Below are 27,802 nucleotides of genomic sequence, written 5' to 3' on the forward strand. Positions count from 1 at the left end.
ATCCATGTTTAATTTGCCGACACTAGAAAGGAAAAAAAGAAACAACTGAAATATTTCTTATTCAATTTATTTTCATGTTACAGTGCAGAACGATGAGAACATCAGCTCAAACAAAAGCACTGAATTTAATGCAAAATTCACACATTCATTTAACGCTAACTAATAGCTTTAAAAAAATAGTATTTCAAATGAATATTGTATCTACTATTAAGACACAGTGGCCCCAAAGCATATTTGGATGCTTAAAAGTCATAATTAATGTCTGAATGTCACTAATCACAATCAAACACAGAGCACAGTCCATTATGCAAAAAAATAGGCAATGTCAAAGGAATAATGGAAGTTCGAATATGAATTCATATTTTCTTTAACATGCTTCTTGCTTTGATGTTTTATCATCCAATGCAGTGACATTTTTATTTGTGGATTAAGAGTCATTTTTGTAGCCACTGCACATGACAGGGATATACAAATGTGCTGCACTGTAAAAAATGCTTAAATAAAATCAACGCTAAAGTCTAAAACACCAAGTTCTGTTAATATATTGGATTGTAATGTGCAATAGTGATTTGTCAGATTTGTCAGCCTCATCCAGTGGAGAGCAGTGGCACTGCAGGATGGGAGAACGAGAGGAAGTTCTTCAGGAACTTCTGGCAGAGCAGAATCCTGAGTTTTTTTCCCCTCCTCGGGAGAAGAAGTGAATCTAGTTCCGTTAACGGAGGAATAGAGGGGGGACGTCATCGAACTTGGGGGAAAACGAGATTTCCGACGCTTTCTTGCTTTCTACGCCGATTCTCTTATGGAAAAACTGGGAAAAGAGTGAACTTTCCTCCCCGCGTCCCGAGGAAAACTTCACCAACAGAAGGGGCGATGAGATGCGAGTGAGCTATGCCTTGTAGAAATGGACAGATTGTGTTTAAGCGAAAACATGGCGTCTGTCTCCCAAAGTTTGGATTATTTTCCAGTCTGCTCTTTGCACTCTGTTGCCTCGAGGCGCGCTCGGGTGTCACGGCAGACGGGGGAGCGTGCAGCCCGTGCCCGGGGAACTGCTCGTGCACGGCGGTGGGACCCCAAAACTTGTGCGTGGTTAATTGTTCCAACATCGGACTGGATCAGGCCCCCGCGGCGTCCGGCCTGCCCACCGAAACACACACTCTGTAAGTGACCGTGGCTCGCTGAAAGCCCCGGGCGGGTTTGCGGGTGTTTGTTGTGATGTGACTGAGGTGACGGGTGGAGAATGTTGGATGATGGCTGGTGTAATACTTCAGACTACCACTGTTTATCTGTCAATCATAACTCGGGATGTCTGGGATGGGGGAAAAGGATGAATCTGGGAAACTTTTGAAAGGCTGGTTTAAAAAACACGTGCCAAGCTCATGGAAATGATGTTGTCACGTTTTTGAAAATACATTTGGAATTCTAAATTCTAAACATCAAGGGGTCTGAGTCTGACCATCTAGTAACAATTCGAATCTATACACTCTTAAAAAAAAAGCTTCCATGAAGAACATTTAACATTCATTGAATCTTTCCTCAGCACAAAATTCTTTAGATAATTAAAATGTTCTTCACACTAAGAAACACATGTTTCTGTTAAGAACTGTTCACTGAAAGGTTCTTTGGGGAACCAAAATGGTTCATTTACGGGATCACAGCAGAGAAAAAAAAACCCTTTGGAACCTTTATTTTGAATAGTTTATTATTTTATTGATGCACAGTAATGATGAGGGTTATGTGACATGAAAATCAACTACTTTGTGTTTTTGTCACATGACAACAAAATGGCTTCCTAGTTCCTACACTGACTTTGTTTTGGTGACCGAAAGTTTTTCAAATGTTAATGTTTTAAATCTTTTATATTTTGTATTATTGAGTGATTTTTTTAATGGAAATACACTTGTGCTTTTTCAAAATTTAACACATTTCATGAGACTTTTTTCTTTCTCTATCTCTCGTTTTTATTTTTACATACAGTTACAACATTTTTTACTTTAAAGTGGGCATGAAATGGAAGTTGCAATAGTCTTTTCTTCGTTATTGTGACTTATCTCCAAGTGAAGTGGTTTCTCAAACAAGAACAAATGTAGAGCGGGACTTTATTTTTTTCCTTGGTGAATTGTTTGGGTGGTTGTGGTTTGCTGTTGGTGGATCTCATGTGAGTGACAGGTTTCCCCGCCCTCGCACCAGTAAACACATCATCATCAGAGATGTCGTTGCAAGGTCAAATGAATTCTGATTACTAGTGCTGTCAAATTGATTAATCGCAATTAATTGCAACTAACAAACATGTTAGTAAATATATATGTTCATGTGTTTACATATATATAAGCTACACACACACATGTATAATATACACAAATTTGTATGTTAGATGTGATTAATCGCAATTAATTGATTTGACAGCATTGCTCAATACTCATTACCCAACTGAACTTATGGTAGCCGCCCTATTGTGTGTGATTTATCTCAAAAAGTCATACTTAGTCTTTATCTAAGTGGATAAAAAGACGTCTCAAGCCAAGGGAAAGGTTGAGATAGCTACAAAAGTGTATTCCTCGATTTAACACACACACACACACACACACAGCAGCTGCATCAAGAGTTCACGCAGGTAGACATGCGGCGCGTCCTTGCGTTGAGAACACTGTGTTCTTTACTCTGGTTTGTGTGGCGCTCGCGCCCCAGCATGTGTTATCCATTCACATAGGCGACAGATGAATGTGCAGAGAGATCTGATACTTTGAACTCTCTTTTTTAGGGGCATAAAGTTTAAGACGCAAAAATGTTTCATCAGGCAACTTTTGTAAAATTGGCAGTAATAATAATATTAATAGGCTACATTTTCAGGGCTCTTCTATACGGGGCTTGATGTTGCATGTTTTTCTCCAGTGAATATGGTGTTTATTTCTGAAAGTCCATTTCTGTGTAAACGCAAAGCATAAAGTCTTTGCTACAAAAAAGTTATTGGATTTTCCCCATGAAAAAAGATACAGTTCATTGAACACAACTAATAGAAGGGCTAAATATAATGATATTGAAACAACAAACAAGCATTTGTGCAATTGTACTTTAGTCTAGAAGTTCTAGAGTTACTAAGATTTACAGTTTGTGACAACTAGCCCCGGCCTAGTTCATGAAGGAACACAGATTTAAGGAGCTACATTTTTTTTCTTCAGCCTATTAATGTTTTTGGTGAGATATGTTTCTGGTAACATAAAGCAGCTGAAGTTTTAACCGAACACGCTGGAGCTTCTCTGTCTAGAGGAAGCGAGGGATGCAGAAAGAAGGATAAAGTTAGCGAGTTTTTATTCGATTATGCTATTCGCAATGCTTCATGGAACTGTTTTTGGTTGTGTTTTTTTCCTCACTAAAGCCATTAGGTACACAAGTACACTTTTCTGCTTGAAAATTTGCTGTGAAAATGACGCTCGCACGCACACACACACGCGAGGTACGTTAGCAGAGGATGTTTAGAAGGACCACTATCTGGCCGAGAGCCTCGTCTCTCAGGTTCACAGCTGCAAACTCGCTGAAATCTGGATGGGAGTGTGTGCGAACTGAACCTGCCTCGGTCATCTTCTTTCATAGGAAGTTGTGAGATTGCATATTGGAAATCCATTTCAATCACAAGGTGCGTCGGACATCTACACACACTGCAGACGCTAAAGTTTCTCTTGTTTCTCCTCATGCAGTGATTCACTAATTCGCTCATGTCGAACAGGAGTCATCATAGACTCACAGCAGTGATGTAATGTGCTTCATCTGCAGTCAGTGTGATTCTGATTCCTCTCAGTTGCGGTGACTCTATTAGGCTATAATGGGTTTTGCTGGTCTGCAGCAGTTTGTCTTTCAAACGTTTTATTTTTATTTTAAAAATATATATATATTACATGTAAAAAATATATATTTTCCATTCCTTTAAGTTAAAGTTAAAGGAATTTGATTGATCTAAGTTGAACACAACCCCCCCCCCCCCCCAACAAAATTGATTAATTAAATAGAGAAAATTAATAATAGAATATAGAATAGAATAGAATAGAATAGAATAGAAAAGGGGGTGCATTCTTTGCCTTTTTGTCTTCACTGATTTGTGTTGGTGGATATTGGTTTTTACTAGTCTGTGCTGGTCTACAGAGGTCTTGATTGGTTTGTAGTGGTTTTTACTGGTTTTTGTTGGTTTACACTGGTTTTTCTCTCAAAGTAAAAAAAAAAAAATTATATATGCAAAGTATTTGATGGTCTTCAGAGGACTTAATTGGTTTGTAGAGGTCTTGATTGGTTTTTGTTGGTCTGCACTGGTTTTTCTTTCAAAGTAAAAAAAAATATACATTTTATGTGCCTAATATTTTACATGCAAAAAGATTGAAACATTTTGCACAATTAAACTAAAAGTCTCCCCTCCCCCCGAATATTAAGAAATATTTTAATAATCAATTAGTTAAATAGAGAGAGAAATATATATATATGCATCCTTTGTGTATTTCAGAGGTCTGGTCTGTGTTGGTTTTACTAGTCTGTGCTGGTCTACAGTGGTCTTCACTGGTTTGTAGTGGTCTTCACTGGTTGTCTTCACTGGTTTGTAGTGGTCTTTCAAACTTATTTCTTTTTATCAACAACATTTGAAATGTTTTATATGTATGATACTTCACATATTAAAATACCTGACACATATACAATTAAAGTAATTTCAAGTTAGCAATTTGTTGAAAGAAGTTACATTTCTATTTCTATTTAATCAGTTAGGTAAACAGAGAAAATAAATAACATAATATAAAAACCAATATTTTATTAAAAAGGAGGTGCATCCTCAGTGTTTTTCAGTGGTCTGTGTTGGTTCTTGTGTCTTCTTTTTACCCGGTTTGTGCTCTTCTGTCTGAGCTTGAAAATGGAGATGTTACTGTGTGGAAATGAGACAGACTGAGGACTGAATTCCTGCTCTCAGAAATGATTCGATCTCGCCAAGAAATCATGAGTTTCTGTCTGTGTACGTGTGTTTTACAGGCTGGGATAAAACTCTCTGACCATATGCGGTGGGAGGTTTATTTTGTTGCCATGACAGTCTCACATCATGACATCACCCGTACACAGAAGCACAGACACCCACGGTAATAAAGACATATTTTACACCAACCATTTGAAAATGGTTTCCTTTATTAGCTGAAAAGAAGCTAGAGATCCACATTCACCCGTAAGTGTTCAACTTTAGCGTGAAGCGTAGTGATGGTTGACTTAGAAAACACTCCTCACAATCATTAACTAAACCTTTTATTCCACATTTGTCATATTACAGTCACCTTTCTTCACTCAAAAAAATAACTCTTTGAATGAACAAAAAAATCATGGAAATGATTTCCACATGATTAACTTGCTTTATTTCAGCATTATGCAATTCTGTTATTCCAATTTAATGTACTTGCGTTGGGTCAAGTTCATTTATTAAGGTTGATTCAACTTATTTACTATGGTTGGACACAGCTTAATTTAATGTCAACATTTGTCAGCCCAACTAATTTGCAATGTTTTGGACCAACTAATTTACTTAATTTGCATCCAACTTATGTGATTGTTATTTTCATCATCCATTAATATTTCATTTATTTTAGTGACACAGAATTAAATTGATAGACTACAGCTAGCTATTTGCTAGCAGTAGCACATGTCAGCATCTTAAATGCTAAGAATAACATGCTCCTTCAACCAAAGCAGTCAAAAGTAACTGTATCAGTCCACAGCCAAACAAAATGCTCCACACGTCTCCACAATGGTAACCCACTGTAATTTAAATTGTTCTAATAATTCCAATGTAATTGAACATTACACACAATTACACACTATCAAGTCTTCCCCTTTTCTCATTTTCTCAAAAAAAACATAAAATAACACTTAATTTTAACATTTATTCTCTCTTAATTCAACCATATGCAAAGCATGCTGGGAACTAACAAGCACTGCCCAGTTTCAGTTAATGCAACACAAATCATTCATGTAATCCAACACAAACGGATTAAGTAACCTTAAATTTTACATATTAAGCAGATTGAACACAATCAAATTAAGTTAGGGCAAAATGGCAGTTGGCGTCGCACTATACTGCCACCCGCTGGATGTAAGAATTTTTTACTTAACATAAATGGTTTGTGTTTAGACAACACGTTAGGATTTTGTACTGTTAAGTTGAGACATAATTACGTGGACCTTAATAGAAAAAAAACATTTGAAGTCAACAAACACAATTATTATAAGTAAACTAAATATAAATATATTATGTAAAGTGCACAACCTTCCTAGTTCATTTTTTTGAGTGTTGCTTCAAGGACGCATGAAAACCACAAATGGACCTGATCTAGAGTTTGACTCCTGTACACACAGAATCAACAGGTTTAACGCATTAGCTTCCAGGAAGGTTTGTGCCAGACACAGTTAGTTATGTGGTTACTGTGGTTTGTTTAGTAGGACACTGATTCATCATTAACTCGCTAATGCTAGTGAGGTTGTTAATTGGGAATGTTTGTGATCACCTCAGTTTGCTTTTTCCTTCTCCTCCTCCTTCACTCCTGCATTTATCTATCAGTTCATTCCCATGCAAGTAAAAATAGCCGCTCTCATGCATTTCCCTGTGCTCTCGCATCTCTTTCCGCCGGCATTGAGAGCCCGAGGCAGTAAAGCGTCAAACCCTGGCAACACACAAGTCCACTCTGCTTGAGTTACTGCACAATGGCCAAATGGGAGAATAATAACACGCTGTGAAGGCTTCGATAACCCTGTGCGTGTGCGTTTTCTGCACATTTATTTACGTCCTTGATACATTTATCACTGTCTTTTCCCACTGGTTCAGGACTGGCTTCCGCTGAAGGACCCCATGAAATCAAAACTAGACTTTTGTGGCTTGTAGTCCATGTCTGTTAACCCCATTTCAACTGTTATGTTGAGGTCTTTCGATGATATTTTTTTCTTCTTAGACACAAAGTACTAAAATATCAACCATAAATTATGTAGATTAGTGTCATTTATTGGTAAGTCATGTTATAAAACATTTTTGGACGTTCACCTGAGAAGATGTGTAACAGGATTGGCACAAAACATGTTCTTCTGGGTCATTATTATAATTTTTTTTATATAATGTAAGATTTATTAAAAGACACACTCATATATTTTGGCTAGGGAGGCACCGATATGAAAATTCTGGCTGATACTAATAACCGATTATTCTTTATATCTGAAAGCCGATAACCGATATATTGGCCGATAAATCTAAATCCAAATTTGTATATCATTTTTGAGAGCCTGATTACAAAAACAAAAGTCTCACCATTAAAATCCATGGACCAAGCACACAATTATCATGATGTTCTCATTATAATTTCATGTATAATTTCTTTAATATATCGGACAAATTTTCTTATCGGGCCGATAACGATAACATTACAAATGAACATATATCGGCCGATACGATACGGTGGCCGATATATCGTGCATCCCTGATTTTTGCATTCATTTCTATTTATCTTTATTTATTTTTATATCAGTTTTAGCTTGTCATTTCAGTGCTTCAATCTAAACTTAGCTTTTTTAGTTGCCAATGAGTCATTTCTTCATCTTGTTTAAGTTTAAGTGGAAGTTTTTCATTTTATCTCATTTTATTTCCAATATGGTTTTAGTTAATGATAACAATACTGTTGAAGAGCAATGATTGTGGACTTCATCGAGCTTTCACATACATGCGTACGTCATTTCCACAGCAGAACGTTCACTGACAGCTCACAGCAGATATAAACATCCTTATATGAGCGCTTCACACGCATAAACACACTCCTTCTGTGTATTAATCTGGCTTTCTCAATCTCGCTCTGTTTCCAATCGATGACTTCCTCTTTGCTCCACATCCTTGAGCCTCTATTTCCTGTGTCTGGATCTTTCCCTCTCTTTTCCCTGTTGATGTTTTTCTCTCTCTTCTCCAGACAGCTGGGCTTCTCCTACTGTGAGTATTTAAAGGGGTCGTATAAGAGCAGATAACACGTTATGCAATAGAACCATATAAATAAAATTGGAGCTGAAATATTTTTGTCTGCTGTGAGGAGAGTTTAGAAACATTTCACATTTGTCCCTGAAGTTTGTGACCTTTTTCCACCTTCAACCAAACAGGGTGTGTTTTTTTTTGTTACTGTATCTTTAAGACTACTGTATGTAAATGACCCCTGTTGATTGGCTTTCGTGTTTCTGCGGTTTAGTTTCAGTAAATGGTCTGGATGGACTGGAGACGAGCTTTGTGTTGTGAACATTGAAGATGGTTGATATTTATTCAAACTACTCCTCAGAGTAATAATAAATAAAAAACAGTAACAATAATATATTTTATTCATAAAATAGAATGTGACATAAACAAATGACATTTTGCTTCAAGAATTAAAAAAAACAAACATTTTTTACAAATTGACATGATTATTATATTTATATGTATGTAATATATTTGATATAGATTATTACAATTATATAAAATATTTATATTGGTAAAGATTTATATTTCTGTCATTTTTACACTTATTTTATTTTAATGATATAATATATTTATATTTTTATAGTAGTATAATATATAGTATGATATTATATTTATGTAATTTACTATATTACTAAAACTACTGTTATTAAATATTGTACGGCACAATTTATTATTCTGTATAAATATTTGGCCATATAAATAATATATTTTTCACACATTACTTACAGTAATGAGATTCTTTCTTTTAAGGTAAATGATAACTTTTATTTTAATGTTTAATTGTCATGAAGATGTCACAATGCAACAAAATCTTAATAGTCCTAAAAACAGGCTTCCAGTTGTTCATGCAAAATAAAATTCCTTGTTTCTTTCTTTGATTTTGGACTGAAAAATGGCCTGGACGTGTTCTTGACAGGCTTTGTGAGATTCATCCGGTAAGGAGGGAGTTTTGCTAATGTATGGTGTCCCTTTTGGATATAAACAGACGTTTGAGCTGCCTTTGTGGTGGTTGGGCTTCATTGATTCGGAGTCATTTGGCTCTACAAACAGTGAGTCAGCGGCTTATGCAGAAAATGATTCTCTGGCTCAGTGAGTCAATATATCACTCCACAAATGATTCAGTGAGTCAGTGTGCAGCTGGTCTGTGGTTGGTGTGTGTGTTGTTTTGATAGGTGTTATATTCTCGATTCGATCTCTCTCACACACTCCTTTGTTACTCTTTTCTTAAAGGACTAGTTCTGTAAACAAATATTAGCAATGACAGAATTTTGAAATGTAGATTTCTTCACTGTAATTGGATGATAGCTTCAAACATCTTGAGATCAGATCAGGTTTGATGTTGTTTGTCGTGTCGTATGTATGTGCGCCTGTGGATCCAGACAGCTCATGCAGCGGCAGAGTTAAAATTAAAAATGAACAGAATGTCCCGGGAAAATATCTTTTTACTGTGAAGGACTGGCAGTTATTCCAAAACAATGTCTTTATAATCTTAATAACTTAATAACCTACTCTGTCTCCCAAGAATTATTATTATTTATTTTTTTTAAATATAAGACGGCATCGTACGTTTCCTCCACTGAGAATAAGCTGAGTAAAAAAACAACAATTTAAGATGGTGAGATGAGAGAAATGCCACTTCATTCACTTCTAGTTTATTCATTACCAAAAAATACAAACAAGAAACAGATGGGACAATTAATCTAAGACAGACTAATTAGTCTCTCTAAGCATTAGAGAGGGAGACAATTAATATTCAGCAAAAAAATATTCATTTTGCCGAAATATGTTTAAATTTTGATTTTAAATGTCAGTTCAAGTATTTTATGAGAGTAGTAACTGTAAAGGAATAACAGCATGTAATTAAATATAAATGTAAGGCGTTTCTTACATTTACAGGATAAAGAAATGACAGTAAGAGTGAATGTGAGGTTTCCTGCAGAACATCTCTAATCTGTTAACACTGAGTTTTCTTTATTTTTATCTTCATTTTTAATGTAGAGATTTAAACTGTACTTTTGCTTTATAACTCATATAATGGATAGCATAGATATAGATATATTCACTGTAAGCCTGAATAAGTTGGCAAAACTCAAAAAAATTGAGGTTCATCAGTTACATAAAAAATTTAGGTTAAGAAATTCAGTAAGTTTAAGTCAGGAGAACTTGCATATTTATGTTTTATTTTTGTACATTTTAATTACTCTTAACTTGAAATATCTGAGTAAGCTAATTCATTCAACTTAAAATTATCATGTAATCTCAATTTAAAAGTTTTTAGTAGAGGAAACTTGGTAAGCTTTGGCTAGCTATTTCAACAAATGCTAACTTGCTGATTGGTAATTTGATAGCATTAGCATAGCATAACAATTGCTGAATTAGTACGGCAATAAAGAACATTTATATGTTCTCAAACCAAGCATGCTAACATAACAGAAACTCATTAGCATAGCAAAGCATTAAACACTAAACCTTCCACATTAATCTTGCACAAAATAATTATATGACACTTAATTTGACCATTTACTCTTCCTTTCGAGTGCCATGGCAAAGCATGCTGGGAAATAGAAATCCCAGCCCAGTTTCAGTTAAATTTAAGTTCGTCTAAATTATAAGAAACAAGTTCATAAAGCTTAAAACAATGAAACGATTCAGATGACTTAAAATGTGTCTGTTTTGTGAACTCAAAAGAAAAAGAAAGTGCTAAAAACTCATTAAAGTTCAGTTAATTCGCCCTACTCAAACCAATTAATTATTTTGAGCGTTAGGGTTTACAGTCATATGTTTTCATAGCATTCAGTTGGCAAGGATGTGGACATTTTTGTTTTATCAATAAAATTGAAAAAAAGAAAATTGGCCTTTTTATCCGATTAATCGAATAAATAATTATCAAAATAACCGTTAGTTGCAGCCCTACTTTGAATGCAAAGTAAGTGTGCTGTGTGAACGCCACTGTCTATATAGGTACTAGGCAACACTGCAATTCACTTGGTGTTGGAAGGGAGCTTCTCTCTCTCCTCCTCCCCTCTTTTCCCGGCAATCGGAAAGTACCCTGATAATCAGTCTCCTGGGACGGGCTTCCAGGAGGATAGGGGCCCGCGCTGCCACACGAGCCCAGAATGAGGTAGCTCTGCCCAGGTCAGGCCGATCCAGAGAGCCCAGCTGAGGAATAGAGCCAGATCGAGCAGCTCACAGTAGGCGATTGTTCACCAAAAGCCCCTGAGATGTTACGGTACCAATCTGGTACTTATCACGACCAAAGGCACACATGTACGGTTGTGCTCGAGTGCATAAACACACTCACTCAGACTCAATATTTACACAAACACACACACATTTTGGCTCTTATTTATATACACACTCACTCAAAAAATAAGACACACACACACACACACACACACACACACACACGAGCGCTGGCAAGAATTGTTCAGCCCTGAAATTTCGAACGTAAACAAAACGGAGCACGCCATAAAATTCTTTCCTTTTTCTTCCTTTTTCTTCCCCTCCTCCTCCCCCACCCTTACTTTTTTTCCCGACACAGCCACAACAGACAGACGGCTGTTGAGTGGGTTAGTGTGTAACTGTGGTTACAGCCAGTTGTGGTTTGGCTGTGGGGATTACGACTCTCCTCTGCTTCATGATGATGGTCAGTGTTGTCATCCTCATCGCCCCAGTCCTTTAATCTTGCACCGCATGGCTATGTTTACTGTTTCTAGTACGGTTTCATTATGCATAGAATTCATATTTAATGTGTTACGTTTGCCAAAGTGCAGTATATTCCACAAATGCAATGTGCAAAACTTGACCTTCCATTACTTCCAGTGTGATGCATAAATCAGAAACAGTTTTTCGTAATTACGTAACCTCTGAAAGCATAGTTTTTTGAATTGTTATTATTATTATTATTATTTTGCTCCATGTTTAATCTTAAAGTCCCCCTGATGTCAATCATTTTATCCCTTAAAACTCATCTTTTATCACCAAAATAACATATTTAAAAGTTTTTTTCTTGGAAAAAAAATCTTCATTCCTTAAAACAGCTTGAATGTAACTCTACACCCTTGCCTCATTTAGTATACGCGGTTCTATGAATATGCAAATAAGCCCCGCCTCCACTCACTCGCTCAGCTCAGAGATCCACTCGTTGACGATCACACGTTGATCTGATTGGTTACAAGGTAGTGTGTGACGTCAGAAACACCAGCGATTTCAAACCGTGTTTTTGAGACTGTCTTTGGTTCACTGCAGATTTAAGGAGAAAATACTCAGCAATGGTGTCGACTTGTGAATTTACACATGGTTTGTCTTAAAGTATATTAAAAACACCACATAGACACATAAACAACATTAAAAGCTGGATTTTCACCACAGGGGGACTTAAATGGATTCACTGTAGCGTACTTCGGTTTATTGCTGCATACCTTCTTCATATACTACTTTTTTTTAGTAGTGTGTACTATAGATACAGGCACAGTTTGCTAGTATTCTTTCCGAACATGTATATTTTTTACAATAGCATACTACTATTTCTACAGAATGTATACTGTGAACAGTATGTAAAATTAATTTCATTATGAATGGAATACCTATTTGATAGACTGCATTTGCCAAACTGCAGTATATACCCATGCAGAGCACACTGTCTAAGAAACTATATCCCACAATGCAATGTGCTCAACTTGATCTTCCATTACCGGTGTGATGACTGAATCAGAAACCACGTGAGATCCTACAATGTATTTCATTTTTTGCATTTTAAATCTTTCTCTTGACTGGTTGGAATGACAAAATGCAAGAAGTTTATGCAAAATTTAATATAATATGCAGCATACTTCAGTTTTATTGTTGCATATTATGTGCCGTTTTATGTTTGTTTTGTTTTTTAAATAGTATGCAGTCAGTAACAGTATACAATAGATACAGGCACAACATTTTTCACAACTGCATACTATCATATTGCTCATACTATTTCGGCTGTATATTACTGTGCACAGTATGCCATTTTTCGCACGCAAACCATGAAGTTTGTTATGATTTTACAGATTTTTGTTTTTGTTTTTTAGACTTTCAGATAAACTTGTCACTTGGTAGGTAATGTGATCTCAATGTAGCATTTTACAATTTGAAAAGTTGATAATTTTTTACTAATTGTATACTGTACATACTGCGCTCCATGCATGTCTTCCATTCTGAACGTAACTTGTGTAAATGTCTATAGTCAACAAACCACGTTTGCAGTGTGGACGGAGTGCTACAGGAGAACTTTAGGGAAAACTAAAGTCTTACATGAATATGGCCAGCTGTGGAATGGCAGTTTTGCCATTTTTCTTTCTGTCTGTTTCACTCTCTCTCTCTTCTAGTAGAAGTGGCACCAGACGGCCCTTCGGCCCTTATAAGGTGAAATCAGCGCGCCTGGTAGAGTAAAACAGAACCATATGTCGCACACTGACTCCCTCGCGCAGCTCCGCCGAGGGGCCCGGGCTCTGGCGCGGAGCTGCACACAGGAGCCTAACTTCTGCTTATATAAACCAAAGAGGTCAGATTTATATGGTCATGTTCAGGCCGCACACTGGTGCTTTATGTTACAGAGGAGGAGGTAACTAGAGCTGCGTTCTCAAAGAAACATGTGTGTCCTTGCATCTATTCATGCACTGCAGTTCTGATAGCTTTATTTTGGCTCTATAATGAATAGCTCATGTTGTTGTGAATATGGATATGTAACAATACCCCATTTTCACCCTCTTGCTGGCCGTGATTCAGGATGGATTCTGATCTCATGCATGAGCGTCTTCTCTATGACATCATTAGAATTCTATTTTTAGAAGCATGATGTCATAGTTGGATCTTCCAGTGACTAATGGGATTGTGGACACACAGGAACTCTTTGAAACGGGAAGGAATGTTTGATTTGAAGTTTAGAGGTGACGATAACATCTTGTGTTTTAGTTTATGATTTATTTAAATATTATGTAAATATTGGGTATTTTGCCTTCACTGTAAAAAGGGATCAGTTGATTTAACTTAAACTAAGTGAGGAAACCCGTTGCCTTAAAATTATTAAGTAAATAAACTTTGTGTAATTGAAAATATTAAGTTATGTAAACCTGACAGCTCCACATAACTTCATTTTTATCAGTTACGCACGGTTATAATATTTAGCCTTTTTCCTCATTTTTTTATGTTAATTCAACTCATCACTTTTTTACAGTGTAAAGCAAATCAAGTCTGTTAAGTTTTTTTTTTGTTCTGTGACATTTAATGCAAAGACAAATCATTTCTCAAATTAATAATAATTATTTTTAATAAATATATTTTTTTACACATTTTTACTATTTACAAGAAAAACAAGCATTAAACAACACTCACTAAAATATTTTTAAAATAACATATACATTAATTAAAATTAAACAAAACATTTTGTTTAGATTAACTATTCTTTTAATTATAATGAAAATGAAAATGTCAATAGAAATTATTTTATTTCAAATTAAAAAATAAATAAATAAAAATTAGCATTCATTTGAACCCTTATTAATAAATCCTTAAATAAGATGAATAATATATTTTCTTTGTATATTATCTTCCTTCTCTTTTGATTTTTAGATGAAATGTGACCTGAACATGTACTTTGAACCATAAACCATAAAAGTGATTAACATAGCATTCATATAGTGCTGTACAGAATACCATGGTATATTTCCAAACAAACATGGAAGTGCCCTGATGCGTTTTGGTGTCGTTTTGGTTACTTGAGCGTTTCTTTGAGCTGTAGTTATGAAGTAAGTGTGTTGTCAGCGTTCCCGCCTCTCCGTCCAGCAGAAAAACAGCACAACCACAATCCGTTCTTGCCTGTTGAAGTGAATCTGGACGTTAAATCAATCCTTTCAAATGCTGCATGGAAAATGTGACCCACACGTGAGAGCTACTTCATATTGGAGCGGCCGTCCTACCGTTCACTTTTCCAGCAATCAGGCACTCGGAAACACTGAAGCCTGTGTGGAAATCATCCGCTTCTGCAGTCAATAAACCGTATAAATAATTGAAGGAACAACATACAAATAAAGAGAGATTTAAAGATTAATCCTGCACAACTGCAAACCCTGGATTAGCGTCATTTCCATATTTATGAGTTTAATACACAACCTTTTTTAACTGCTTGTTTTTCCAGCATGTTAAAGGGGTCTTGCCATTGATTTTTTCTTTATAATATGTTCCTTGAGGTTCACCTATAATGTTTAAAAAAGTTTTTTTTTGCACCCTCTGTCTGAAATGATCAGTTTTAAGGGGTTTGTCAGTAAACAGCCACACTTATGATTGGCTAATGTCACTGCGTCAGAAACGGTATCAGTGCCCACGTGCTATTGCTTGTGAACATTATCCACATAAAACCGTCATTTACAGACAAAGCATTATGAAATCATTTACTTAGAGTTTGTGATGCAGCTGCTGTCAGATTCAGTACATTTGCTGCTTCATCAACATAAGTTTCTTCGCGAACTGTCCATTACACTGTGCCTCGTTTACAAAAGAAAATGCTCCGAACAAACATATAATCAACCGGTGCGATCCGGGACGCCGTTAAATAAACCATCCACTTGTTTCCGATGTTGGGATCCTTCTATAGTCTGTAGAGAGACTTGAACAGCTGTTTAATCTGGACACGTCAAAGCAAACGCCCTTTCACTCGTCCATTTGTCCTGTTTTCGGCAGAATCAAGTGTGTGGAGTGTCAGAAACTGAACACACTGTATCCAGTGTAGACAGCGTCAGTCATTATAATGTGTTCTTATAGCTTTTGACGCGACACTAAAAGTGATAGATATTGATATTGCGGGATCTGTGATGCACACAGGCAAATTCATTTGCATATGACTGCCTTCAGAGAAAGACATTGACGAATAGTTTTACACAATCGCATCATAGGCCCCGCCCACTGGCGTTCAGTCACTTAACAGCTTTTTTCCGAGGTTTTCAAGGTTTTTTTGTCCTACTTTGTCGTACGTGGGGTCAGAGGTCACCCTTCCGCCGGAACTCGACTCTCTCGTGAACGCGCATATGGCCTTCAGAAGGCCTTTATTAAAGGGATAGTTCACTTTGAAATTAAATTTTGGTATGTTTTAGCTTACCTCAAGGGCATCCAAGATGTAGGTGTCTTTTTTTCCGCAGTAGTTTCAATTTTGATATTTTTAGGTCAAACCGTTCTTGTCTGTCAGTCATATAATGCAGGTCTATGGTCACCACCTCAAAGAGCATGCACAGAGTCCAAATTAAAACAATTCCCCGTCGTCCAAATTAAACAATTCCCCATCGTAAGTACACATTTATGGCCTAAGACACGAAACGAGCAGTTTGTGTGAGAAAACGAACAGTATTTATATCGTTTTTACCTCTTATACACAGCCACGTCCAAGTGATCTGATCTGACGTGTACACAGACTGGTGCATAGATATATACACTAGATGTCGCCTTGTCTACGGCAGTTCATTGGAACGAATGTCTTTAAGGCGACATCTAGTGTATATATCTATGCACCAGTCTGCGTACACGTCACACACCAGGATGCGCGTGCGCCCTCAGATCACTTGGACGTGGCTGTGTATAAGAGGTAAAAACGATATAAATACTGTTCGTTTTCTCACACAAACCGCTCGTTTCGTGTCTTAGGCCATCGATGTGTACTTACGATGGGGAATTGTTTAATTTGGACGACGGGGAATTGTTTTAATTTGGACTCTGTGCATGCTCTTTGAGGTGGTGACCATAGACCTGCATTCAATGACTGACAGACAAGAACGGTTTGACCTAAAAATATCAAAATTGAAACTACTGCGGAAAAAAAGACACCTACATCTTGGATTCCCTTGAGGTAAGCTAAAACATACCAAAATTTAATTTCAAAGTGAACTATCCCTTTAACCCACTGGAGACGAATGGATTACTTTTATGATGGATGGATGCACCTTTTTTTTTGAGTTTCCAAAAAATCTTAAACGCCATTATAAAGCTGTGAAGGATATTATTTAATAATTAGGATATTACCCTGTGGTGAAAATCAAGCTTTTAATGTTGTTTATATGTCTATGTGTTGTTTTTAATATGCTTTAATACAAACCATGTGTAAATTCACAAGTCGACACCATTGCTGAGGATTTTCTGCTTAAAACTGCAGTGAACCAAAGACAGTCTCAAAAACACGGTTTGAAATCGCTGGTGTTTCTGACGTCACACACTACCTTGTAACCAGTCAGATCAACGTGTGATCGTCAACAAGTGGATCTCTGAGCTGAGCGAGTGAGTGGAGGCGGGGCTCATTTACATATTCATAGAACCGCGTATACTAAATGAGGCAAGGGTGTAGAGTTACATTCAAGCTGTTTTAAGGCATGAAGACATTTTTTTTCAAGATTTTTTTTTTTAAATGTGTCATTTTGGTGATCAAAGATGAGTTTTAAGGGATAAATTATTGACTACATGGGGATTTTAATATAACTGGCTGTGTTCGGCTGGAAGAAGATAGTCATATAGACCTAGGATAGCTTAAAGCTGAGTAAATTATGGGATCATTTTCATTATATCTAACCCTTTAAGGCATAAGTTTTAACTCCGCTGTTACCTGGCCGTCATCTCGTGACTCTGAAGGTATTTCTTTCCATTCCAGTTGCTTAAATAAACTTTCCGAGACCCTTACACAACACTATATCTGATTCTGATGAAAATACACTCAGAAGAGCACAGCGCAACACTTTCATTCAGTATGCACTGATAACGTTCAGATTTGTTACCACAGTTGCACACACACACACACACACACATCGTGTTGCGTAACGTGATGATGCGTAAGATCTCCTCCTGTTAGTGAGCAACTAAGGAGGATCTGACACAATAACGACTTTAGCAGAGGCTTTTCAACAGCGTTGATGGTCAGTTGAGGAAAACGCCTCCTTCTCTCTTACACAGTCTGTCTGGAATGGACAGATGTTTCCTTCTGGGAACAGTTCATACACACACACACACACATTCCGTTGTGCCCGTGTCTGCTAACACAGGTTACGTTATTGGTTTTAATGATTGGTGTGTTAATCAGGAAGACTGATGATGATTGGTCCATTATTCTGATTGCTTGTACTTTGCATCATGGGTGATGAAACATGAACTTATAAACTACACTTTAAAGTGAATTCAGATAGAAAACAGTTTTACAGTTTAAGTTGTAATCATAATATTACTGTTTTACTGTATTTCGGATCAAATAAAGGCCTTCTTGATGAGCAAAAGAGACTTCCTTGGTTTACCCAAAAATGTAGTTTCTGTCATGATTAACTCACGTTGTTCTAAACCTGTACTGCATTCTTCCTTTCTACACAATTGAGCAGTGATTAACATTGTCGTGGGCCAAAAAAAGTGCCGTGAAAGTCCCACAAGTTAGTGTTTTGAGAGCTACGGCAAAGGGGAAGAGATTACATTTCAGTCTGTTCCTCGCACAAATCAATCGTACGACTTCAGGAGACTTGTAATGTCGTGCACGAGTCACATGATCTCCTTTTATGATGCTTTTGTGACAGCTTTAGTCCCCATTCACTTTCAAAGAGCAGCCTGAACATTCGGCTGAAGGTGCAGCGTTTGAGTGTGTGTGTGTGTGTGTGTGTAAATGTCTAAGCGTGTCTTTCTGGCTTCTGTTGCAGAGATCTGTCCAGAAACCACATTCCCTCTGTGGATTGGAGCCTCTTTGATCACCTCACCGCCCTCAAGGAGCTGTAAGTGCCACGTCTCTCGTGTGTGTGTGTGTGTGTGTGTGTGTGTGTGTGGAGACGCAGTCCTTCGCGTACGTCTGTAATGGGTGGTCTGGAGTAATAGGTGGTCTGGTGTAAACCTGGTGCTAAAGCAAAAAGGCAATTGTTTTCTAATCTGCAATTTAGAAAAAAAAACAGGTATATATTAATTATTATTTTAATTATTATTATTAATTATATTTTAAATGAAAATGAATCCTCTTTTAAGACCAATAAGATTTCTTGAAATTATTTTCAGCCCATTTTCTCTAGATTCTCATTACTGTAATGCAGTCAAATGCTGCCATCATTAATATTTATAACGTGCTTTGCAATTTAAGTAATATATCATGACTTTTTTGCAGTATTTCTGCAATATTATTATTATTATTATTATTAAATTATTATTTATTAATTATAAAGTATTTTGTTTTATTATGTGTAACAGAATATATTAAATAATATATCATGGCATCTTTTATTGCAGTAGACTTTAATATTTTGATGACTTAAATGATTGGAAAATATTGAAATAACCTTAATTAAAATGTCTAAAAAAAATTGTTATTATTATTAATAAATTATTAATTAGAAATTATGAAATGAATAATGTGTAACTGAATAATATGAAATAATATAATATATCATGACACCTTTTATTGAAGTGGACTATATTATTCATGATGGAAAATATTTAAATTAAGTTAAATTAATATTTAAATTAAGTTATATTAATATGACCTTAATTAAAATGCTAAAAACACATCAAATCAAAATGTAAAGTGACATTCTCTTATTTATTAATGTCATCTTTTATTGCAGTAGACACATTTTTCATTTTAATGAAAGAAAAATTATTAAATTTAGTTTATTATTTTATTTATGGGAACTGAACATAATATTAAGTAAAATGCTAAAAACTAAACACATCAAATCAATATTTATCATTTTATTATTTTTTTGCTATTATTAATAATAAAAAAGTGTTTATTTCATTTAATTTGTTTATTTTTTGTGGAACTGAACATAACTCAAGCAGATTCAGTTCAAACACCGTCCTGTTGGCTTTTCTCCTCAGGTATCTTCAGAGCAATCGTCTGGTCACTCTTCCTCACGGGATCTTCGGCTGTGGGCCGTTAACTGTGCTGTAAGTGTGTGTGTGTGTGTGTGTGTGGGTGGCAGGATGCTCTAGTTCCCAGACGTTTTTTTCAGCTCATATGGTGAGAATGTGTAGGCGGATCTTTCTGGAGTCTTTCCCGAACCGCAGAGTCAAACGCTGAGGGACTGAGCAGACGCTCTCAACTCTTTAAGCTCAAACAAAAGCAAAATAAGCAGAAAAGTGAATCGGTTACGTTTATCTTTGTTGTGTGAACAGTAACAGACCTGCACCTACGCTATAGAATTTCCAACACACACACTCACACATTGTGAGTTCAATCACATGCCCATTACAACCAATTAAACGTCATTGCTTCAGGCTTTGACTGCACCATTTCCTGCTCCATTTCGGTACACACACACACACACACACACACACACACACACACACACACACACACACACACACACACACACTCACACACACACACACTCTCTGTCTGGTTCACCAAAATCACTCCAGAACTTTTCCATATGCTGCTCCAACAGCTGAACAAGGGAACGATTATACTGAGAGGAAAAGAAAGAAGTGACTTAGAAAGAAGGAAAAAATCCTGAGCAATAATATACGTTTCACTTTTGTCTTTCATGTCTTGCAGAGATTTGAGCAACAACCAGATCACCACCATCGAGGAACGAACATGTGATAATTTATTTAATTTAACTACAATGTGAGTACGAACACACATGTACAGTCACACACGTCACATATAACCTTCAGACTTTGTGTTCTCAAACATTCAAAACAAAAGCTGATAAGAAGACCAATGACCTTGGATGTAAACTAGATCTTACTGCTGTGTGTGTGTGTGTGTGTGTGTGTGTGTGTGTGTGTGTGTGTGTGTGTGTGTGTGTGTGTGTGTGTGTGTGTGTGTGTGTGTGTGTGTGTGTGTGTGTGTGTCATTAGAGAGACATCCATTGCACATATAAAGAACTTGTGAGACACACAAACTGCTTGTTTATACTTTTATAGTGATAGAATATAAATGACCTTTTCACATAAGTTTTTCACAATAAAAATTGAGTCTCTCATTATTAAGATTTCTTGGCATTATTTTCTCTTCCAGATCCTCATTACTGTAAAGCAGTGAATTTGTCTGGACACAATGCCTTTTACATAAAAATTAGCATAACTTAACTTAAATTCAATACAAATCTTATGCCATCATGTATACTTACAAATGCACACTAGCAATTTAAATCATATATCATGACATATTTTTTTTGCAGTAGTCTATTCTATATTATTTTATTGTATATTTGAGGAACTGAATAAATTAAATAATATGAATTAATATATAATGACATTCTTTATTGTAGCAGACATTCATTTTTATTAAAATTTTCCAATTTTATTTGATTAAATGAATAAATGTAATACTATTAAATATTTTTTTATTGAATTTAATTTTTTAATATATATATATATATATATATATATAATAATATATATATATATATATATATATATATATATATTTTATATATAAAATATATTTAAAAATATATAAATATTTATATTATATATATATATATATATATATATATATATATATATATATATATATATATATATATATATATATAATTTTTTTTTTTTTTTTTTTTTTATAAACACAAAAGCTAACTGGGTAAATGGTCTACTCCAATAACAGATAACATTATATTTTAATTAAATGTATATAAAGTACAATTGTTTGTATACTTGATGGTAGCATTTGTACTGAACTTAATTTACGTTGATTTTATTTGTGTTCAAACCAGATGTTGCTGATCACTGTATTACAGTAATGAGAATCTGGAGAGAAAATGGGCTTAAATATTCAGGAAATCTTAATGGTTGCAAAAAGTCTACTTTCATTTTATTGCACTGACTTTTTACCAAATGATAATGATTATAATCTTGTTTTGAAGTTAAAAGAAACATTAAGATTCTTTTTCCCTTCGTGATTTAATTATAATTCACATATTATCCAATGGTTAAATATTCTTATCCAGATTCTATTGCCGTTTTTATTTGCTAAAGCCTCATTTATTCCCTCTGTGACTTTCCAAGTGCTGCTTTCATACCCTGATTAAAATTCCCTGTTGAACTCTTTTCAGTTCTGCAATAATAATTATAGATTAGAGTGCTGTGTTGTGTTTCCCGGACTGATAAAACTGCGGTGACAGATTGCTCCGCCACTGCTGTGCGATTACTTCATATCCAATAAGACTCGAGCTTGACCTCAGGGTCAGTCCACACGTCGTCAGGCACAGAATAATGCTCTTTAAATGAGTATCCTTATCGCACATTCACTGTTTGAATAAAGACCGTATAATGTTTTCAACCTGTGGCAGTTAATGAAATATTCCCTCTGTTTTGGCAGAGATCTGAGCTCTAACCCGTTCGTCTGCGACTGTAAGCTGGTGCGGTTGGTCAGCTGGTTGCAGGAAAAGGGTGTTCGAGTGAAGCGACCCAACTCTATGCTCTGTGACCGTCCACCGGAAGTGAAAAACCAGCCGCTGCTCAACGTCAGTGTGCACACCTGCGGTGAGTGACACACACATGCACCTAGAGCAGAACAATACACAGTTTGGCAACACTTTTATTTCGATAGTCCATTCCATACATCGCTGCGAGATCTAGTGGGAAGCATTCAGATTCGGCACATGATTCTGTAATAAACCATATCAGATCAAACAGCGCTGATGTGGAAATCATGAGAAGCATTGTGTTATTGAAGGCTTTTCAATCCACATATCACCAACGTTCACCATGGATTTAATGTAGTAATGCTTACTGTAACCATGGTTTTGTGGCAGAAATTGTCGAAATGAAATTCAAGGACTTTCAAGTGCTTCACACTTTTTCCAGCACTTTAAAACTCTAAATATTATCAAATTTTAATGTTATTTTCAATGTGATGATTTGTAAAAGTAAAAGTTTGAAGATGTAGGAAAACTAACACTTTGTGGCTTTTATTTTATTTTTAAATTCCGCTATAACCTTTAGATGGCGGCAGAGGAACACTTATTGATATATTATCCATTTCCACTCCCTAATATATGGAAGTCACAAAGTCTCATGAAAAACTAAAACTTTTCTTCAAATTGTGACTGAATTACACAGAAAGCAAGTAAAGAGCGCTTCTTTTATAATCGCGGAAGCTGTCGGTCACTTCAGGATGAAACTATAAAAGAGCAATGGTACATTTAATACGAGTAGAATCTTAATTTTCACTTTAAAAATGAGGTTTTCGCACATTGCTGTTGTTAATAAATTTTATCTTGTTAATCACATTTTATCTGCATATCAATTCAAGCCCAGTGCATTACTGTTGAATTTCCAATAAACAAACATGTAACATTTTTAGTAACTGCACTTATTAATGCAAAACATATGATTAAATTAACTTTATGACAAATTTCCCCTCTGTGTGAACAAATCAGTTGCATCTGTAGAACTTAATGGCACCGGTGCCACTGCTCTCAAATGTTAATCTGGAGCCCTGTATAGTGCATTTTACCTTTGGTTGCAATTACTTAGGGAAATAAATAATGCATTACAGCACACTTCATTTAGCGGATGCTTTTATCCAAAGCGACTTCACATAACAAGAGCCAACAATATTCATAACAGTCAACTAGATATGAAAGCAAGCAAGAGATATGCAGAGAAATTATACATAAAGACCTCAAATAAAGTAATAGCATATTTTGTTAGTGAGAGCTTGAATTGGTGATTCCCGTCTCTCTCTCTCTCAGGCCTGACGTACGCGGGCTGTCTGCAGGACGAGGAGCACGTGGCGGGCGTGGAGCTGGTCATCTTCTCCTCCTCCACTCCCGGTCCGTTCTCACGGGAAGAGTGCAACTCGAAATGCTTCCATGAGAACCAGCTGTACGGCGGTCTGGGTCAGCAGAGAGAGTGTCTGTGCAGCACTAACTCCGAACCCAACCACATCAGCGAGTCGCAGTGTTCGGCCGCCTGCTCCAACTCGCAGGTCATGAAGAAGTGTCGCTGGACTGTGGCGCAGGACGTATTTCAGGTACAGAACGGAACAGGTCCTGAAGCTGATAATGAAGCTCTTCAAAATCACAAGCGCGGGTCATGTCCACACTAATACGTTTTAGTTTGAAAACGCATCTTTTCCTCTCCGTTTTGGCCTTCCATCCACACTGAGACGGCGTTTTTATTAATGAAAACTAACCTTTTTGAAAATGCTCTCTAAAGTGGATAAAATCGAAAGCGCAGTTTTCGCGTTGTACTGTGGACTGTGAAAACGGAGCTATTTGAAAACGATGACGCATGTTTTGTCATGTGACGCATATTGAGCCCACTGATATTCATGTTTAAACCGGTATTGTGCCTGTTAAGTGCTGTTCACTTTCACACGGTTGTTAAAATAAGTTACTTTGCACACTCTTCATATCACAGTCCTGCAAAGATGACAGAAAATTCACTCGCATTTACTGTCCTGCGGTAAAACATGAGAGCAGTCGCGATTTAGACCAAACATATAATGATGAGTGAGAGCGACCTGGACACATCAGTCAATGAGGAGATATTTTGCTATATAAAATGATCCTGTCAGAACTTTATTATTTATTTTTCCGTCTGTATCATCTCAGGGAGTGTTTCTAAGGTTTTAAGCCTGCGCTGTAAGGTGAATATAGCATTTTCAGGCGTTTTTCCGAAGTTTCTCATCCACACTGAAACGTCGGAAAACGCTAGTGTGGACGGAGAGCCTTTTAAACGGAAACGCCGTTTTTAAATGTATCCGGATTAATGTAGACGTAGCCTTGGATATCACAAGGTTGGATATTAAATTTTTTGGGCAGTTCTGAAGACCTCTGGATTAGAGTCATGTGATCACTGACATTAAGCTGTGATGTCATAATGAATCCAAATCAAAAAAGTCTGTTCGCTCGGCAGCCATATTTGCAAAGCTTTTTTCTATTTGAATGGGGGAATCCTGAAATCTCAAAAACTGCTAGCCGAACTCGTATTTCAAATCAGCAACAAAATCTGACTTGAACTGTCCCATAAATGTTGTTTCTTATGTTCAAATAACGTAAAACATTTTTTTACGCCAATGCAATATTTCAACGAAAATAAAGTTGCACTTTCTCCCATTCATAAGTAATATGAGTGCACTGTATTGGTATATCTAAAGTCTTTGATCCAAATTCACTTACTATACATTTTCAATATTGTCTCAGATTAGGAGTAATGCGTCCCATATCATAGTGCATTAAAAATATTGCATCAAAAATACCTGGATGCTGTACTTTTTTCCGGAGGATTTTTAAAGTATATAGCCATGCATGCTTTTTTGGGGGTAATATATCAACGCTTTTTTGACATTGTAGCTCCAGTACTGCCACACTAAAATATTTTGTGCTAAAAATATTTAATAATAATACTTTACCATCCCTAGTGCTAGGTTTGGAAATTGAGAACTGGTTCTTATTCAGAACTGGTTACATTAGGAAAAAAACTTAATAATAATACAAATTAAACCTTTTTATTGTGATGTTCTTAAGGGTTGCGCACAGCAACGAACAATTAAAATTTGTTCGTTATAAAGAACATTTTCATAAAGACATTGAATCTCTGAATCACTCAAAAAATTAGGGTTAGTAAGATTTATTTTTGAGAAATTAATAATTTTATTCAGCAAGGATGCATTAAATTGATCAAGTAACTAAAGACATTATAATGTTACAAAAGATTTGAAATAAATGCTGTTCTTTTGAACTTATATCACAGTTAAAATATATCACAGTTTCCATAAAAATATGAAGCAGTTTAACTGTTTTCAACATTGATAATAATCATAAATGTTTCTTGAGCATCAAATCATCATATTAGAGTGATTTCTGAAGGATCATGTGACACTGAAGACTGGAGTAATGATGCTGAAAATTCAGCTTTCATCACAGGAATAAATTACTTTGTAACATGTTTTAACACATAGAAAACAGCTATTTTAAATCACAATATTACTGTTTTTACTGTATTTTACTGCGATTTACGATATTGTAAGTGTCATAATAATTTGAACACGTTCTCCTCCCACAGGTGAATTTCTCCGCCTCTCTTCCTTCCCGTCGCGTGTCCGTTCATTCGGAGGCCGTCCTGTCTGTCGCCTCCTCCGTCTTCCCTGCCTCTTTCTCATGGGACTTCGGTGACCTTTCACCCCGGGTCAACAGCTCAACGCCCAACACCACGGCGAGGCATAAGTACGGGCTCCCGGGACTCTACCAGGCTCAAGTGAGTCTCTCAGCGGGTCACCAGGAGATCGTGGCTCAGGGGAACGTGAGTGTGGATCTGCCGCCTCGACTCGAGCTCCGCTGCCCTTCACTCGTAGTGGCCAATCAGAGCCTGGAGGCGGAGCTTTCTCTGGTCAACTGGGGCGGAGTGGGCGTAACCGTGGACTGGAGGATCCAGAAGGATGGGAGAGAGATAGCGAGAGGTACGAGAAACATGAGCTCTGATTTAAGACCTTTACCTGCTGGGAAAATTCTGAAAATTCAGCTTTGATCACAGGAATAAATTACATTTTAACAGATAATCAAATAGAAAACGGTTGTTTTAAATTGTAATAATATTTTGCAATATTACTGTTTTTACTGTAGCTTTGATGAAATTGTATTATATTATATTATATTAATTATATTATATTATATTATATCATATTTAGTGCTGTCAAATCGTGATTAATCGAATTGTTTTTGTTTATATAATATGTGTGTGCATGTATTATTGTATTTATATATATTATATATACAGTATATGTATATGAATATATGTATACATACACACACACATTTTATATATATATATAAATATGTATATATGTATAAAATATGTGTGTAAGAGTATATACCGTATATACACACTATATATGTAAACACAATATGCATACACACTACACACACAGTATGTAAACAAAAACTTTTGTTAGATGCGATTAATCGTGAATAATCGATTTGACAGCACTAGTATGTTATTGAGCATTAAAAATTAATTATAGTAAAAAAAAATCAATGGCCTGATTTGAGCTAAAGAAGCACAATTTATGATACCAATCAGATTTAATATTGAGTAAAATAGTACATTTTTAGCTTTTCATTAGTATTAAATTTAGTGTAATTCATTAAAAAACATTTCTCTGCTATTTTCAATGCTATTATTTTTATACTCGTCCCTATGATTGTTATCAGGAGACATAAAGGCCATATTAAAGTGTCTCATCTGTGGCTGAGTGTTTTGAAACGGGCTTTGTGTCTTGTCTAGATAGGCAGCTCACTGTTTTTGGAGAACTACAAACTGGCACAATCTTGATGACACATTCTCACATCAGCACGGCTCAGATATAACGCGCTTTGAAATGACCATGTACTCTCTCTCTCTCTCTCTCTCTCTCTCTCTCTTAAAATATCCTGCTTTTCATGATCTATCAGACCATAAACATCCCCTCTCTTTCACAAAGCATGTAAGCGATGGCATGTGAAGATTCCCCTCGTTTGTTTATCAGGCCTGCAGAGATCTGTCCATCATTGTTTGCTTTGAGAGATAAGAGCGCCGATCCCAGGAGGAGAAGAAAGCGGGTTACAGAAGCAGAGACATTCTGGACTGAATATAACTTATACAATAAGCAGGATTTTCAACTTTTAAAAGGGAGAATTTTTTTCCCCCATATTGTTAGTTGTCGACATCACTTTGTAAAGAAGGGAGGATGTGTGAGATCCTCAAAGACCTTGAACGAAATAGCATAAGATTAAAGAAAATATGGCCCAGATGCCTTTTCATTTGGGTTAATGAATGACCCATACAATTAATAATCCATAAAAAGTAATAGTTAATAATAAATAAGCAGTGTTTTGTTCAGAG

The 27,802-nt window shown here is 36.0% G+C and overlaps 1 protein-coding gene across 1 annotated transcript in view; it reads left to right on the forward strand.

Moving 5' to 3' along the window:
- The first annotated feature begins 723 nt into the window (after positions 1-723).
- pkd1a (polycystic kidney disease 1a) overlaps positions 724-27,802 on the forward strand; it is an 89,855-nt gene continuing 62,776 nt past the window's right edge. Inside the window, exons 1-7 of the mRNA XM_084099658.1 lie at positions 724-1,157; positions 18,679-18,750; positions 19,844-19,912; positions 20,523-20,594; positions 22,293-22,456; positions 23,671-23,951; positions 25,988-26,381. Coding sequence (XP_083955784.1) covers positions 889-1,157; positions 18,679-18,750; positions 19,844-19,912; positions 20,523-20,594; positions 22,293-22,456; positions 23,671-23,951; positions 25,988-26,381 — 1,321 coding nt within the window. The 5' untranslated portion in view covers positions 724-888. The remainder of the gene's footprint in view (positions 1,158-18,678; positions 18,751-19,843; positions 19,913-20,522; positions 20,595-22,292; positions 22,457-23,670; positions 23,952-25,987; positions 26,382-27,802) is intronic.

Source organism: Abramis brama (genome assembly GCF_963993115.1).
Source record: "Abramis brama genome assembly, chromosome: 2".
NCBI classification, from domain to species: domain Eukaryota; kingdom Metazoa; phylum Chordata; class Actinopteri; order Cypriniformes; family Leuciscidae; genus Abramis; species Abramis brama.